Genomic DNA, 18,246 nt, shown 5'->3' with positions numbered 1-18,246 from the left:
GGGTTTGATGTTATTGTTATCAGTGTGTATAGGTATATAATACATTCTTTAAAATCGAAAAATACTCAAAGACACTTTATCATGGTAAAAACAAAAAAAGCGTTACGATCAATTTACGCTTGTTCAAAATACACCCCCATCTAATCCAATGGTATAATCCCAGAGGTAGGGAAGACCTGTAGTGAGTGAGACAAATCAAGCCTGTGACAGCGGAGAAACTTGAGTTTTATAACAAATAAATACTGAACAGAGGTACGTACTATTCAAAAGTCCACGCTTGACCTCAGTAACCTGTTTTGTTTTACAACGGCACCATGTTTTGCCGAGCTGTCAGTACATATGTGGGGAAATTGCAAAGAAGATGACCATTTGCTAGCGATGGCTGAGCTATCGTTAGCTTGCTGCTAGCTGACTAACAGCTAAGTGCAAGCCGATGCCTCAAAACAGTTGGGACTTGAGCAGGAAGGAGTAGCATGCTAGCTAAAAGCTAGGTATCCTTTTAGCTAGCCATCCTATTTTAGGATTGGCATTTCGCTAGCTAGCTAGTAACCTTAACTTGGCTGCCTTTATCACGACTATAAGAAGGCTGTTTATTTAGTAACTTTAACATTCCCCTTTTAAATACGGACATCGGCATATGTGATTTGGATAGCAAGAAAAACTGCATGATGATGTTGCAATGTTTTCACTGACGTGAAGTCAACTGGTATGAATAACGAGAAACAACACAGGGCCTAGTTTCTCATACTTGCAGGTAATGTGTGATTCTTCTGGCACAGAGATAGCACTTTTCTATATTATTATATGCAGCAGTCTCGCCTGGTGACGTTAAGTTGCACAGCTACAATAGTATTGATTTCGGATTTTACCCCAATGTGTTCACTGTTGATGAGCGTTAGCATTACCTCCATGAACTTGAGCACTATGTTGATCTCATCTGTTGCTACCATAGTAATGTGAGCAGCTGTTGTAAAGCAGGCTATTTATCATTAGACTCATTTCAGTTGATGTACATGTTCACTTTGCACTATATCCTGGCATCTGTGTATTGTACGTTAGTTACTCTTGATTAATGCTATTTTCAAATCCTTTTAATGATGAATGCTATTTTCGAACATTATGACAACAAATGTTGACTTAATATTGTAATTACTATATATTTAGTGTCATGAGATTCATAAAAATGACATGAAAACGTTTTTCACCATTATGTTTATTCTGTCACCTTGCTAAGGATACCTTGTGTTGCTACTGCTGCTTAATCCTGGTTCACTACTAAAATGTAATCCATTTACGTAGGACAGATTTGGTTTGCTTTAAACAGTCCAAACTGTAGGAAAGGAAGGTGGATGGTTACAAAACATGATTATTAAGAAACTGAATCCAAGAGGTTAGCCTACATTAGGGCTTGGCGATATGGAGAAAATCAAATATCATGATACTTTTGACCAAATACCTCGATATCGATACCGCAACAATATTGTAGTGTTGACTAGTGGGGCTTTCACAACATATTTACACAATGAGATTTTTTATAAATAATCATCAGTAATGTGGATATAATGACTAAGTGGGTAAAGGCAAGTAATGGAACAGTTACAACAGTCTGGTAAGTTCAGAAAATGACATCACTTTACTGTAATGCAGCCTTTAAAATCAGGAAAAGACAACACTTATGCCATATTACAATATCCAAAATCTAAGACGATATCTAGTCTCATATCACGATACCAATATAATATCGTTATATTGCCCAGCTCTAGCCTACGTAATACCTGAATATTATGAAACTGAATCCAAAAGTCAAGGAATTTATCATCAGTTTACTCACTTCTGTATTCCTGGTTTTACTCTCTCTGTCAGGCTGAAAGAGAAACTGTACAATGTCCTTAAAGCCGCGGGTGGTGGACTTTGACGAGACATGGAACAAGCTACTGACGACAATCAAGGCTGTTGTGATGCTCGACTATGTGGAGAGAGCCACGTGGAATGATCGGTTCTCGTATCCTATGCCAACTTTCTCCATGTTAAAATGAACTTTTGGTTAGTTTTAGATCAGGGTTTATGGGCAGGAAGTAACACAGCTGCTCAGTACAATAAAGCAGGTGCCAGCAAATATGACTAATTCAGATAGCCACTATCAGTTTTTCATAAAGTTGTAATAGATTATCATTGCAATGTTAAATGTTAGTGTGAAATTAGCTGCTTCTTCAGGCAGAGGCTGAGCATTATAATTAATTTGCAGAGAATCCTTAACGAACATAGAAAAAGCTGTATCTGTTATTACATACACTCTACATCATTAGTAACTGTATATTTAAATCTATACATAGTAGAATCATGTTTGTTCTCATTATTTATCCTAAATTTACGACACCAGTGACATTTATGCCTTGTGCGTTGCATACCCAGAGCCTTTGGGTGAGAAATTATACACAGAGACCAAGGTGTTTCTTGAGAATCATGTTCGACAGTTGTACAAGGTAAGCAGTCACAAAAACTCCCAATGGCTGGCAAAAAAAAAAAAACATCTTTACAGTGCATTTTCTTTTGTTCCTGTATTATGCTTCTTTCCCTAACATATGTCATGATTGTGTGTGTATTTTAGAAAGTCCTGGAATCAGAGGAGAAGGTTTTAGTGATGTACCACAGATACTGGGACGAGTACAGCAAAGGGGCTGACTACATGGACTGCTTGTACAGGTAACATTGCTGCCTTTTATGTTCTTTGTTTTTACTTGACTGATATAGTATTTTATATTAGTGAGTCCCTAATATAACATTTTGTGGTGCCTGTTTATTTCTTTTTATCCAACATATTCTCAGTTCGTAGTATACAGTATGATCAGACTTAAATCCACAGTGATGTTAAAACCGATGGCTCGTTTGTTTTTTTGTCTCTTTATAATGTTTTTTTCTCCACAAAGAGACAAATGAAGGACATGTCTGTATTCAGCTCGCTGTTGTCAGTGTGGTGTGTTCAAGTACAACTTTTAACAGAAGTTGTGAGCCAAAGCAGGTGTCTGTCTTTGTCAGCCCTGATTCTCCAAAGTCTTTAGATGCAGCGTCTACTAATTCTCTTACAAGCTAGCCTGGAGTTTTTGTGCACTTTAAAACATTACCTTGAAAAGCATAGTGTAAAGTGTCAACGTGCATTTGGTTTGTCCTGATCCATTCTAAATCAATACTCCCTTGGAAAGCTTTCAGGTCTATTTTTATGTATACTTCCCACCAGACTGTCCGTGCCTATGCCTTTGTAATTTATTATGAGAGAGAGAGAGAGAGAGAGAGAGAGAGGGGCTCTTGGCTTTAGTGGTGACATAGTAGTGTTCAGTTCTTAATATAGAAGAGGTTCTCTTATAATCCTCTCCTGATGTCCTGTGAATATATACATGTGTGTATGTTTGTATCCTGTCTAACACATCCTGTAGTGGATAGTGGTTGGACTAAAGTGCCAACTGAATCAAAACAGACAGTCCCAAACCTCTTCAATCACAACTCTGCTCTCCAGGTTTTTTGGTTAGTGTTACTTAACACTAGTCGTTATATTAGCATTCCTTTAAAGTGCCCATATTACGCTCATGTTCATAATTGTATTTAGAGGTTGTATCAGAATAGGTTTACATGGTTTAATTTTCAGAAAACACCATATTTTTAGTTGTACTGCACATTGCTGCAGCTCCTATTTTCACCCTGTGTGTTGAGCGTTCCGTTTTAGCTACAGAGTGAGGCATCGTACTTCTGTTCCTTTGTTGGGAGTCGCACATGAGCAGTAAGTACTGCTAGCTAGTCAAAAGCAAAGTATGAGGGCGTGCCCTGACAGTACCTAGTTAAGGACTACTAGCCAGTCAGAAGCAGAGTATGAGGGCGTGCCACACTAGCAGCTAGGCAAGCATTATAATGTGTGTTACAAAGTGACCCACGTTTGTCTCTGAAGTAAAGGCTGGACTAGAGTAGAGCAGTTTGTGAACAGTGTTTTCTGTTGGAGATGGTAAGTCCCTTTGGGAGGGACTTTTGGCTTTTTTACTTTGTAAACCTATAACGTGCACAAAAAAGATGTATAACACAATAAAGGCCAAAAAGCATAATATGAGCACTTTAACACTTTTATGCTTGTGTTTTATGATTGCTTGATTGTTGATAGAGAAATTAGGCTCAGTTTGATTGCTATACTGCTGATAGAGGCAGACGGCACAGCTGTGAAAACTACACATCATTTAAGGTGGACTGAATTAGGCAACATAGATCAGCTTGATACAGTATGTCTTTCAGTCTGTGTGATAGCTGTCCTGCTGCTAACTTACTCCTTGCTTCTTTCGAGAAATATTGAAACACACCAGAGATGCGTTACGACACAATTCCAGTGTATGCATTTCAACATCAGAGTATTATTCATATGAATTAGTGACAGCAGCGTAGAGTGAGTCTTCCTCATCTTGATACTACTGTGTGTTTTGTTGTAATGTAAAAGTTTTAAAGTAAAACAGAAACGCAACGTTTTGTCAAAGCTGCATTAACTATGTTCTATTAGCTGCCTTGACTGTTAACTGTGTTCACCAGCCAACAAGATTACTGTCTGTGTCTGCTGTTCGGTGCCGGGCAGGCAGTGCACCGTGGGATTATCGCCGCTTTTTTGCCTGAAACCGCTGCCTACAGAGGGTTAATGAGAGCAGTGAGACACAACCTACAGTAATAGTGTGGGCTGTAAAACCAAAACAATGTGTTAAAATGCTCTGACGGGCTGCAGACTTGGGTGATACAATTCTCAGCGATTTTAGTGCCTCAATCCTTTCACATAAATTAAAATGATTTGATTCATGGTTAGTATATCAAACATTATACATATAAACAGATTCATGTAGGATTTGGAAGGGGTGTTTCTGTTAATATTATCTGAATAATCTTGATCCGTTGGTCTATAATAATAAGATGTTTTTACAGTAATCTTTTAGATAGAAAGATAGGAAGAACCTGTGTTTTAGGGCTGACCCGAATATCTTTTTTTTGGGGGCTTTGAAGCTTCAGTAAGAACTATTCAAATATGTTCGTGGGGGAAGAGCATGGTTATGTGTATAATAGTCGGACCGACTCGGTACATAGTCCATAACTATGGCCACTAGATTGCAGCTAACGTTACAGCATTTTTGGTAATTTGTAATATATAGAAGAGAGAGCACCACCGCAGGGCAGATTGACATGTTGCCAAGATTCGCTGTTTAAAATGCAGTTTTGAGTTGTTTTGGATGTGCACCGTCCACCAGCATCGTCATCGTCCGCTCTCGCATCAGCTCCCAGTACTGACACGCCGCGGGCGTTCACTGTGATTCTTTTTATTCTCTTATACCACTTTCCCAGTGGCCAAAAAACCCAGTCCTGCTGGTGCGTGGTGCAAACCTCAGGCAACAGGTATTTCTGTCTTGCGGTGCGCTGTAGCCCAGCTAGACGGTAAAGAAGATAGTAAGTGAGAAAGACTGTCGCTGTGTTGTGCTATTTTTGCCGGTGGGATTTTTCCTACACACATTACAGTAGATAACCTCTCCTAAAAGTCCTGATACAATTTATGTTTTAACATCTTGACTTCCTACCCCACTTTGTTCAGGTATCTAAACACTCAGTTCATCAAGAAGAACAAACTAACAGAAGCAGATCTACAGTACGGCTACGGGGGAGTGGACATGAACGAGCCGCTCATGGAGATTGGAGAGGTACTGGCTGACTTTCTCGCACTGGTATTAAAAAAAAAAAAAAACGTCCTGCAGGTAGACACTTCCACGCCCACTGGGGTTGTTAGATAAAAGCAAGGAGAGCACAGTTTAGAGATTAGCGGGATTCCACTTCTAGGAATCCAGTACCCAGGTCGAGATTTCACCTGACACCGTCCAAATACAAAGACTAACGCACAGATCTGTTCACACTGTTGTTACATGCTGTCTTGTCATTTGTCTTTGCAGTTGGCGCTAGATATGTGGCGGAAGCTAATGATCGAGCCCCTCCAGGCTGTCCTGATCCGGATGTTGCTGAATGAAATCAAAAAGTATGTTTTTCACATACGCTGAGCCACAAGAAATGATTTTCTGAAATCCACTTTTTTTTCTCTCTCTCTCTCAAATGAATATTTCTGGCTCTGAAATGGTAGAGAGAGGAGGCATAGCATATTAATTCCTGGTATTCTAATTGAACACAATTATCATTATTGCAATGCCTGGTTTGCAGCTTTGCACTTAACCTTAACCTTCACTTAACAGTGTTTCCCACCATGTTAATAATTTCAATAAAACAATACAAACATTAGACCTAAGACTAGCTTCCTTGTGTCTTACAGTGACCGTTGTGGCGAGAACCCCAACCAGAAGGTAATCCACGGGGTCATCAACTCCTTTGTTCATGTTGAACAGTACAAGAAGAAGTTTCCACTAAAGGTGAGACACCAAAGAATGACCCAGATGATTACAAGTGTTTGCATTGTGTTTTTATATTAGGCTATTTATTCAGTTATTGTAGATGATGGGAACAACAAGGTCAAAATTCAAAGCAATTTTTTGTTGTTGTTGCTTAATGTCTTTTATTTATGTATTTGCTATTTACACAATACATACTTACTTTGTGTGTATTGTTGTGCATTATGTACAGTAGCTGTTCATAAAGGTCTGTATATGTCCATGTATATGAAATCCTATGTGGGCCACGTGCTCTTCTTGTGTTGCAGTTTTATCAGGAAATCTTTGAAGGGCCATTTCTGACAAAAACGGGAGAGTATTACAAACAGGAAGCCTCCAATCTACTGCAAGAATCCAACTGCTCACAGTATATGGAGAAGGTAGGATTGATGTACAGACAATGCAAGTATCTGAATGCTGTGTATGTTTAAGCCGCCAAGTGAACCTATGAGCTGCTATAACACTGTCATACCCTTGTTTTGAGTTGCATTAAATAACTAACACTGTGTGTGTGTGTGTGTGTGTGTGTGTGTGTGTGTGTGTGTGTGTGTGTGTGTGTGTGTGTGTGTGTGTGTGTGTGTGTGTGTGTGTGTGTGTGTGTGTGTGTGTGTGTGTGTGTGTGCGTGTGCGTGTGCGTGTGCGTGTGTGTGTGTGTGTGTGTTCCCCTTATTCTTATGTGCTGTTGTGTGCTATGTATGCATGCTCAACACTATATGGAGACTAAAAAATATAAACTGCCCTGTCCCCACAGAATGACTTTCTTTCAATATGATCCATACAGTTTTTGACAGGTTTCTAACACATGTCTGTATTTAGTGGAGGCAGGGTTGGAAAGTAAAGCAAATTATACTGTAGTTGCATAGCAGCAATAAGGCAGTTGGGTTCCTGTTTCGCAATTTGGTCATGAATGGAAAAACGTATATTTATAGCGTTTATTTAGAATTCATCATTCATTCATTGCAGCGTTAAATCTGAAACAGTTTATATCAGAAGTGAAAACATTTGAAAAAAATCATGTTTTTTTTAAAAATTTAGATGGTTGCTTGATGTTCCACTATTAGGCACATTGAGTCAACATTTTTTAATTATTGTAAAACTGTTTCAAAATCTTTTGCTTATCATATCAAATGTCTTACTATGATAATAATACTTCAACATTTTGCCAAAATTCAAATTTTAAGAAAAATTTATGAAAATCTACCACATGTTCTCTGACTGACTGCTAATAAAAATCATAAAGATGATGTAACTTTATTAATAAGTAATTGTTTACTTTATTTTTTATTTAATATAATATAGTAGGGCGCCTGGGTAGCTTACCTGGTAGAGCGTGGGCCCCATATACAGAGGCTCAGTCCTCGCCTCAGCGGCTGCAGGTTCAATTCTGACCTGCGGCCCTTTACTGTATGTCATTCCCCCTCTCTCTCCCTTTCTCTCCCTCTTCATGTCTAAGCTGTCCTATCGATTATAGGCCTACAATGCCAAAAAAAAAAAAATATATATATAATATAGTATCATTTACAGTCAATAAGCTGAAAATTGAATATAGCAGTATGTTGTGGTTCTTTAAGTTGTGATCCAAAACTGTGACGGTAGGCTTTGTGGAGTTGAGAAACTGATCGCAATATCAACAAATGTGATCAGACTCCCAGAAGAAGAGCAAAACCCCATCTAAAACAACTCCTACTCCCCTCGGCTGTGGGGAAATTGTACAAATCCAAAGAATTGTGTTACCAAGAAGAACTGAATGGATCTCGCAATAGTGGCGGTTCTGTTTTCTTGTGTTCCACCACTTTTATTAGTCACAGTCAATTTAACCCCACATATATACAGGTTGCATTACAAATATTGAAACATGGTCTTATTAAAATCATATATTTGTCTTTTTGAAACCTGCAGATACATTGTAATGACTTATTTGTTGGATTTCTGTTGGATTTGACAAACTGACCCCTGAGCCCTTTTCTTTCTTCCTCCAGGTTTTGGGGCGGTTGAAAGATGAAGAGATGAGATGTCGGAAGTACCTGCACCCCAGCTCCTATGCCAAAGTCATCCATGAATGCCAGCAGAGGATGGTGGCAGATCATCTGCAGTTCCTGCATGGGGAGTGCCAGAGCATTATTCGGCAGGAGAAGAGAGACGGTCAGTGCACTACAGTCTTTTGTGTCCTATTCAGGGCTGCTCAATATATCCTCTTTCTTTTTAAATCATCATCACGATATCAACTGGCGCAATAAACGCATCGCAGAAGGCTGGGACATCGCGAAAGACACTCTTGAGATTTTTTTTGAGTTGGTAAAAAAGAAATTATCAGTAGAAAACTGCACTTTAAAATGTTCTTTCTTTAGTGGTGCCTTTTATATTTAATTCAATGTTTGATTTGTTCGATAAAAGAATGTTGAAAATGATTTCCTTTCATTTGTTTTCAATTCAACAAGCAGTTTGTTTAATATTAGCAGAATACTGAACGCAGCAGAACTGAGTACACTTTAATATCTGTTTATTTATTCCAAGTAATATCGTCATTGCGATTATTACATTATCGCATATTTTCCTCATATTATGCAGTCTTAGTCCTAATGCATGCATCCATTTAGCATGAAGCAAATAGATTAGAATATAAAATACTTTGTCTACTTTTTTGAGTGCAAATTGGGCAGAAATATGTCTTTGGTTTACATGTGCATTATATATGCCAGCGAGCAGTATACACATGGAGTTGTGGCATTGGGATCAAACTGTGTGTGTTGTGTTGTTGTTTTGTGTAGACATGGCCAACATGTACACCCTGTTGCGAGCCGTGTCCAACGGGCTGCCCCACATGATCCAGGAGCTGCAGGTCCATATCCACAACGAGGGCATCAGAGGCACCAGTAACCTCTCTCAGGAAAACGTTAGTATTACTACAGCTGTGTTTGTGTGTGTTTGTGTGGGGGGGTGTGGGTGTGTGTGTGTGTGGGTGGGTGGCCTTATATTTGTTCAGTGTTGGTTAGTAGTATTGTTGTTGTTTTTTTAGTTAATAACAATTTGAGGTGTTGAAATTAATCAAATAATCAATACATCGAATCGAAATAATCGATTATTGGCTTGGCCATAATCGATTATTTCTGTTTACAATTTAATGTTGGCCCAAAAACATTTCTGTTTACATATTCTGTTATGTTTTGCACATTCAGGAAGTGCCATGTGCTCAGTGCTGTAGTTTTATGTATCTTAATTTATTTAGTATTGGAGCACTGCAGAATTTTTTGTTTTTGAAGCTTGAAAAGCTATAAATTAAATATTCTATACGGCTTTAATAGAAAAATGTATTTGACGCATCGAGATAGCGAATCGAATTCAATCGCTGGCACGATAATCGTAATCGAATCGGGAGATCAGTGATCAAGATTCACACCTCTAATAACAATATTATCATATGATTATCACCTTTTGCATGCATGGTCCCATTGCTTTAAAATCCACAGAAATTGATTGTGTTGACTGTTGTCATTTTTGTATGTTTACTTTGGCTTCAAGTAATCAGACTTTTAACACAACTTTGTCCCTCTCCTGTGGCTTCTCTAGATGCCAACCCTTTTTGTGGAGTCAGTGCTGGAGGTTCACAGTAAATTTGTTCAGCTCATAAACACAGTTCTAAATGGAGATCAACACTTCATGAGTGCACTCGATAAGGTAATAAACCCCAGGCTCTAATAGCTGCTGCCTCATTAAACAACACACTCATAACAGTCAACACTGTTAACACTCAAAAGTTCTCGTGTCCGGTTTCAAATACTTTTATTTGGAAGAGCTGGATCCTCATTATACATGGTGTCCAGATAAACCTATAACTAGTGTTCATTTTGTCACCTATTTTTAATGTCCTTGTTAGTTTTAGTGATATTTAGTCATTCATATGTTTTTTTGTTTGTCAAGTTTTAGTCGACTAAAAGTCTCGTCATTTTAGTCTAGATTTTTTTTTTTTCCTCAATAACAAATTATTTCTTAGATTTTTTTCTGATAACAATTTTAGTCTACGGCCCTGAAACGCAAAGACAGCATGAAACTGACGCACGGTGCATTCATATGTAAACAAAGCGAGAATGTGTTGCTCACCTCTGTCACCCATGCACCACTCACTATACAGCATCACACAAAGAATAATTGATAGAGCACGTCAACCATCAATGGCCCAGTCAAACTCTCTCTGTCGAGCCGATCATTGAGAAACAACGAATCGATCCCGAATAAAAGACCATCAGCAGATCTGTCATCAGCTGGCCGACGATACGCAAATGAACACAACAGCAGCAATGATGACAACGAGCAGTCAGACGCGCTGGTCATTACACACCATCAGCAGAAATAGGAGAGGCAAGGAAACCGAAAGACAGCAATCGGAGCTCAGAGATAGATAGAGTTTGGAGAGACAATTTCAACCATCAGAGCAACCTCACACAGCTATCAGTTTTTTTTATCGTGTACAACTCGGAGCGCAGGGATGCTATTGCAACCAACACGACATTTTGTAACCCTTCATGTGTCTGCCTCTCCCCCAGGCAAGACCTCGTTACTGCAAGTTCGGCATTCTCAGGTCCCCGGAGTAGCTTGCTACATCGGGCGTTAAGCTGTCTTTATGTGTTGTGCATAAGAATGTGTTTATTTGATTTCTCTATCTCAGGCTTTGACGTCTGTGGTGAACTTCAGGGAGCCCAAGTCCATCTGTAAAGCCCCTGAACTGGTGAGCACACAAACACACACACAAACACACACACACACTCACACTTAGTATTATACACAGTGCCTTGACCAGGTCATGTCCCTCCTGGTGTCTCTGTGCAGCTGGCAAAATACTGTGACAATCTGCTGAAAAAGTCTGCAAAGGGAATGACGGAGAATGAGGTGGAGGACAAGCTGACGAGCTTCATCACAGTGTTCAAGTACATAGACGACAAGGACATCTTTCAAAAGGTGACCAGAATTCCTCTTATGCTGAATTATAACAAAAACACGGACCAAACTTCCTCTAAAATATCTTGTGACATTCTAATGTACACACTTTGAGTAGGAGGGTCTTGTTATTCTTTGTTTTCCACAGTTTTATGCCAGAATGCTAGCAAAGCGGTTAATACATGGTTTATCCTTGTCGATGGACTCAGAAGAAGCCATGATCAACAAACTAAAGGTAAAAAACATTTTGAACTAAGACATGTGATACGTCTGACACAACCAGTGTCAGTTTTGCTTGCTTTTTTTTTTTTCCATACCCCTCAAAAACCCTTCGTCCTTTTTTGATTTCTACAGCAAGCTTGTGGCTACGAGTTCACAAGCAAACTCCACAGAATGTACACAGACATGAGCGTGAGCGCCGACCTCAACAACAAGTTCAACAATTTCATCAAGACACAGGAGACGGTGGTGGACCTGGGCATCAGCTTCCAGATCTATGTATTACAGGTGAGGAGGACATACCTCGCACACCATCAACAAGCGGATTCAAATATTACGAGCATTATTAGATTGTGCTGTAGTTATCAGACAGGTTCGATTCTGCCAACCATAGTTTTGTGTTCCTGTGTTTTCGGTACAAATGTGTATTGTTGTGCTAAATGCCGTGTGGTTGCAGGCTGGAGCCTGGCCTCTCACACACGTTCCCTCCTCCACATTCGCCATCCCTCAAGAACTAGAGAAGAGTGTGCAGATGGTGAGTTTACTCTTGTGGAGCACAGCACAAATATTAGTTATAGGTTCATGCTTATGAAAGGAGTACATTGCAAAAATACGTTCTGTCTTTCCCTCCTTTTACAGTTTGAGTTGTTCTATAATCAGCACTTCAGTGGCAGGAAGTTGACCTGGCTGCACTATCTCTGCACAGGTAACACAAACACACACATACACTATAGAGTAAAAAGATCGCCGGTGCAACACAGATGTCTTCTTAATTTATGTATATTATATTTTTTTAAGGTGCATAACAGTGACTAACGTAAGGTTACATCTTCATCAGAGTCCTACACATACACACATACACTATTTCAAATATGCAAGATTTTATTGTAGAAATGCATCGGTTTGAGCCAATATCTGAAAGTGTGATTGCAACTGAAGATTAGGGATGCCACCGTAAGGACATTTTCCCACCAGTTAATAAACCTGTTTACCTGTGTTACCGATTACACCTTAAAGGTGCACTATGAGTTCCTGCATGGTCAGCGAGTTTTCATTTTAGTCTCAAATGGTAGGCATCTCTCCTTGATCCGCTAGCTGCCTGCCCCCCTGAATGCACTGTGAAAAAGTCAGACAACACAGGGGTCGTAAACGTCAAACAAACACTAGGGGCACAGGCTGTGCACCAAAATACAACAAACCACGTTCTAGCCAGTCACCGACAAGATGGTTGGGGGAGGGTGGGGGTTAGTGACAGTTAGTCAGTTAGTCATGGCGGTTACGGAAACATGGGGGAGGGGCGAGCTTGCTCTGTTTTGTTTGGAATTTAATTGGAACGTCAACAGAAGTGACCATGCAGGAACTCATAGTGCACCTTTTAAATGCACCACGGCTGTGACTGCAGACACTTTCACGTGGGCACTGATGCGCAAAACGACGGTGGGGGTGTTGGGCAAGAAATGTAATCAGTGTATTCCCTAACACCGTCTAACACCATCTAACACCGTGTAACACCGACTACCGCAGCAAGCCTACTGAAGATCCCTAGATTTGGTGCATCAGAATAACCATTACAAAAACTCCAACAGTATCACACCCAGGCAAGTCTAAGGAAAAGCTATAATATAATCGGTTCTATTCACAAAAACAGGTTAAATAGTAATGTAGTTAGTTCAATCGTATGTACCGCCATTCATCCGAGTCTGCTTGTCTCAAACAGGTGAGGTGAAGATGAACTACCTGTCCAAGCCTTACGTCGCCATGGTGACCACCTACCAGATGGCTGTGCTGCTGGCCTTCAACAACAGCCAGACGGTGACCTACAAGGAGCTGCAGGACGGCACCCAGATGAACGAGAAGGAGCTACAGAAGACCATCAAGTCGCTGCTGGACGTCAAGATGCTCAACCACGACTCGCAAAAGGTCTGAGCTTTCGCGTGCAACAAGAGTCCTCTGAAGCACTTCCCACAACTTGTTTTGTCTTTGGTAATGGGTACCGATTGGGAAGTTCATGTGTCAAGTTAGCCTGGCTCCGCCCTCCTACGTACTTCCGCTCAGTTTTCATTTCCCTTCAGTACGTCGTCTGGGTTTGCGGTATATCCTTGGGTTTTCTACGGCCAAATCTTTACTGGTCCGATCGGCGAACAGAGGGAGTGGCTGAGAACGATGGCGTTGAGGTCGTGCGCTAGTTTGAGTTGTAGTTCTGTAATTGCGGCAGAGAAAGTTGCGAGCGAAGCCATTCGGTCCGTTGTGGCGACGCTGCCGAATATCCAGAAGTTAAAGCTTGAGCAAGAACAATCTTTGCTGAGTTGTGTTGGTGGCCATGATGTTGCAGCCCTCCTCCCCACAGGGGTTCGGGAACAGTTTGATTTTCCGGCTCGCTCAGTTAGTGGTGAAGGAGTTGGCTAAGGCGACATCACGACCAAACTTTAGCGATTGGTTCTGGCAGATCCAGAGCGGCTCTGGGCAGATCCAGTAGTTTTAAACTTTAACAGAGTACCCGCCTTCGAGGAAGTTAACACTTGTCAATGGAGAGTGGCCAGACTCCATACCTGGTTTTTGCTTTTTGGTGAAAATCGCCGTTTTGAATGGGAAAACGTCATGCACGTGAATCATGTAGATCCGAAGAGTTTTTATTTTGGGGGGGTAATACAGCACCGGTGCCTTAACGCAGTGGTTTTCAACCTTTTTTTACATAAAAAAAATCCCGCGGCACATCACCAACCAGAAATGACACATTGTAGCCTAATAATCAGAATCTGCATTTTTCCTTTTTTAAAATGTATCCATCGCTTTTGCAGGCTTACATCGATGATCTCGGCCCTACTGCTTACATCCTGTCACTGCGGGATGCGCGCTAAAGGTGGCAGCAGGGCTCCAGACTAACTTTTTTCATTAGGAGCACAGTGGCCCCCAACTGAAAATTTTAGGGGCACAACCAAAAGGTGCTGCAGAAATAAAGTTGCCTTGCCTTACAACCTCAGCCTATCAGTCAGTCACCAGGGCACAGAAACCACTGCTGTGCCTGCTCAGCTCCGAGGAAGTGTAACGTCAACAGCAACGCGACCGCTTTCGCCTCGCCATTAATATCATATCACAGCAAACGCTGTCTGCTTGAAGTTATGAAAAACTGTAACCACACTTGAAACCACTTTATCGGCATTTCCGTGACACACTGTGACTTCCACAAAACTGCAGAGCCGACGTAGTTTGCATCGTCTGCAGCTCTGCGTGTGTGTCAGAGCTCTGCTCTGTCTCTGTGTTTCAGAGAGGACAGATAAGCTTGCGCTTACGTGCTCTCAGGTACCGAAATGTCAACGTTTAACGTGTAAAAAAAGGGGGGGGAATTTACTGGTAGCACATGTGCGACTGGATGAATAATAAAATAAATAAAAATAATTTTTTCATTATTGCGCTATACTGCCACCTACTGACACAGAATAGTATTTAATTTCTCTGCCAGTCATCCTATTGAGGCACAGATGCGCAACATTGGAAAATAATTTGCAGTAACTCAATAAAAAAATTTGTTGGACCAATTAAGTAAAATCGGATAATTTCCCACGGCACACAGGACGATCTCTCACGGCACACTAGTGTGCCGCAGCACAGTGGTTGAAAATTACTGCCTTAACGACCGTTATCTACCGGACCGAATAGCAACACAGATTTCGGAGCCTTATTTAGATGCCTACTTAAATGCGCTTCTCTCTGATGCTCCAAAAAACGATTGATGGAATGATGTGTCACCTTTTTCAGCCCTTCTGAGTTTGCACGTATGAGACTCTCTGTACAAATGAAATGTACCAGAGTCTGGTAGGACCAGGCTACTGTCAAGTCCTTGTTCATGTGGAAAGCCATGATGATTATTTGAATACAGGATATCTTCCCCTCTGCCAACAGGAGGAGATTGAAACCGAGTCGACGTTTTCATTAAATATGAGTTTCACCAGTAAAAGGACAAAGTTCAAGATCACGACATCAATGCAGAAAGACACACCACAGGTTAGAGAAAAGGGTCCTCCATCCTTCTGAATACGTTCTCAAGCGTTGCTGTCACCCAGCTCTGTTGATATCTAAAATCTACCTTGTCCCATACCTGTCTGATCATTAGGAGATGGAGCAGACGAGGAGCGCTGTAGACGAGGACCGCAAAATGTATTTACAAGCTGCTATAGTGAGAATCATGAAGGCACGCAAGGTGCTCCGACACAACGCCCTCATCCAGGAGGTGGGTTTTATTCATTACCTTGCTTTCAGGAACATATGCATTTTAGTTTCAAAGCCTGAATGAGAAAAAACATACAGATTTCACAAAATAAATACAGTAGATGTCCATGTATACACACATATACTTGTATATATACATTCATGCCCCCAGATGTATCCCCACATATCTCATATACTTATTTTACATACACATGTACAGTACGACAGCTCACGTGTGTGGACATATCTATATAAACTAGGGCTGTAACGGTACAGAGAAGTCACCGTTCGGTTCATAACCCGGTTTAGGAGTCATGGTTCTGGACGGCGGAAAAAAACCAACCCAAATGCATAAGGATACCTTTCTTTTCATTTATTTTGAACAGACAGTAGTGCAAGCTTCAAAGACAAAATCCTCTTGCCATGGACTGAGGCAGCATTTTGCCTACTTGCAACTTAAATAGTAAATAGTTTTATTATAAAAATAACAAACATATCAGACACTGAGCACTTTTCCCAAAAGGCAACAGATTATTAGTGAATCAACAGACATAATAGGCTATAAAACTGGAAAGTGTCTCTTATTTTACGAAATAAAAAAAGTACATAATAGAGTAATAAAAAAATTAAAAATGTGTGCATTAGGAGTGTTACAAATAGTTCCACCTTGGCGATATGCCAATGTAGACGCCAATCACTGCAGTAATTGTTTTATACCGTTTAGCTTTTGCGTCTAAAGCCCGTCTCTCTCTCTCTCTCTCTCTCTCTCGTTGCTGTTGTAGCTGACCGGGAACCCGCGGGTGGGTCTTCCTGCTCCGGCTTTTTTCATTTGCGCTCACCACAGTTTGACTACCTCGCGAGCCAATCCGCTTGTGGTGCCAACACCAGCACCTGGTGCTAACACCAGCACCTGGTGCTAACGGTGTACGGCTAAAAGTTTCCGGGTGTAACTCGCGGTTGTGGACTTTGGTTCCATCAATCTACAATACTGCGTATTCTGCATGCGTCTGTGGTCACCAAACCCTCACTCCCACTACCATGAACGGATTGGCGCGAGCACACAAACCGTTGCAGCCCTAATATACACACAAAAGGATCATTATATATATATATATATATATATAATTTTGTTTTTTTTATCTAAACAATGCTGGTAGTCTAAATAAAATATTTAAAACATTGAAGTTTCAGAGGCAGTAAGTCTGTGTCAGCATTCGTGCATCCCTGTTTGTAACATCAGATGAACTGTTGAATCATTTCTATTCTAAACGTCCCTGTGTGCAGGTCATCAATCAGTCCAAAGCCAGGTTCAACCCAAGTATCAGCATGATCAAGAAGTGCATCGAGGTGCTCATCGACAAGCAGTACATTGAGCGCAGCCAGACCTCGGCAGACGAGTACAGCTACGTGGCATAGGCGGAGGAGCCGAGCCACGGAGCGCTTCCACACAAACACTGGCCTGTGTGACTGACCGGCAGATGCAGGTTTAAAACATGAAATACATGACAAAAACAGACTCATTCATTCATTTAGGTTTTGGACTGTCGCTGTCTGCTGTGATTCTGTGCGGTGACTAAAAAGCAGGACTGGTGCCTCCCATCTTTTGAAAACAAGAAAGGTCATCGTGTCACATCAGACAGACAGCTAACCCCCCACCACCCACAAGACCCTCCTCCCGATCCCCACCCATCTTCTGATTTTAAGCTGTTTACAACATCACCAGTGCCACGCACCTGTGCGTCAAAACGACAAAAAGAAAATGCCTATCGCTGTTGGAGAGGAAAGAGCCGATAAACATACTGTTCGACCGAAAATAAAGGAAAAAAAAAAAAAGAAAGCCGGGGGAAGAGTACGTTGTGACATCAATGACACATTGGTGGCTACACATTAAAAAAAAAAAAAAAACATGCTTTTTTTTCTCACGTTTGCAGTTGTGTGTTTATTTTTCTTTCTTTGTTAAATGTACCGAAGTTAGGAAAAAATATTGTAATAAAACTGGTATACTGACTATTGTATCTACTTTCAAATGTTAAGAAAAAATGAGGTGACAAACATGATCCTGCTGCTTGTCAAATAAATAAATAAAAACACTGAAAGGTTTTATGTAAACATTTGTCGAGTGTCTCCATACAGGCAGTCATTTCGGGCTGTGTTTTTGCATTAGTTACAGCTGGGTGCCATAACACCAATTTACCAAAACAAAGGCATAAGTATTTTTTTTTATCATTTGATTGATCAAAAGTTAGAAAGGAATTTGCTTCACTTCACAGCCCTGACAGGGGGAGGAGATGGGAGCAACACTGAGGCTCTGATGCGTTTGCTGAAAACTGAGAACGGGAACAAAGGAGCACATTGAAGCTACAAACAATGGCTATGTTATGCATTTTCTGTGGGACTATTGAAAACTGGAACTCAAGTCATGTCATCATGACATCAACACGGCAAAGCAGTT

At 40.7% G+C, this 18,246-nt stretch overlaps 1 protein-coding gene across 1 annotated transcript; it reads left to right on the top strand.

Annotated features, from left to right (window-relative positions):
* Positions 1-145: 145 nt before the first annotated feature.
* Positions 146-17,884, top strand: cul2 (cullin 2). The gene is made up of 21 exons (XM_028569839.1): positions 146-252; positions 1,864-2,002; positions 2,381-2,483; positions 2,609-2,703; positions 5,600-5,705; positions 5,952-6,034; positions 6,323-6,419; positions 6,707-6,817; positions 8,417-8,579; positions 9,206-9,330; positions 10,005-10,112; positions 11,101-11,160; positions 11,262-11,390; positions 11,518-11,604; positions 11,724-11,876; positions 12,046-12,123; positions 12,228-12,294; positions 13,306-13,508; positions 15,489-15,590; positions 15,700-15,816; positions 17,079-17,884. The coding sequence occupies exons 2-21, from the start codon at positions 1,884-1,886 to the stop codon at positions 17,208-17,210; spliced, it is 2,238 nt and encodes a 745-aa protein (XP_028425640.1). The 5' UTR covers positions 146-252; positions 1,864-1,883; the 3' UTR covers positions 17,211-17,884.
* Positions 17,885-18,246: the final 362 nt, after the last annotated feature.

Source organism: Perca flavescens, chromosome 22 (assembly GCF_004354835.1).
Source record: "Perca flavescens isolate YP-PL-M2 chromosome 22, PFLA_1.0, whole genome shotgun sequence".
In the NCBI taxonomy this organism is placed as follows: domain Eukaryota; kingdom Metazoa; phylum Chordata; class Actinopteri; order Perciformes; family Percidae; genus Perca; species Perca flavescens.
The sequence above is the reverse complement of the archived record's forward strand: the minus strand, read 5'-3'. Positions and strand labels throughout refer to the sequence as shown.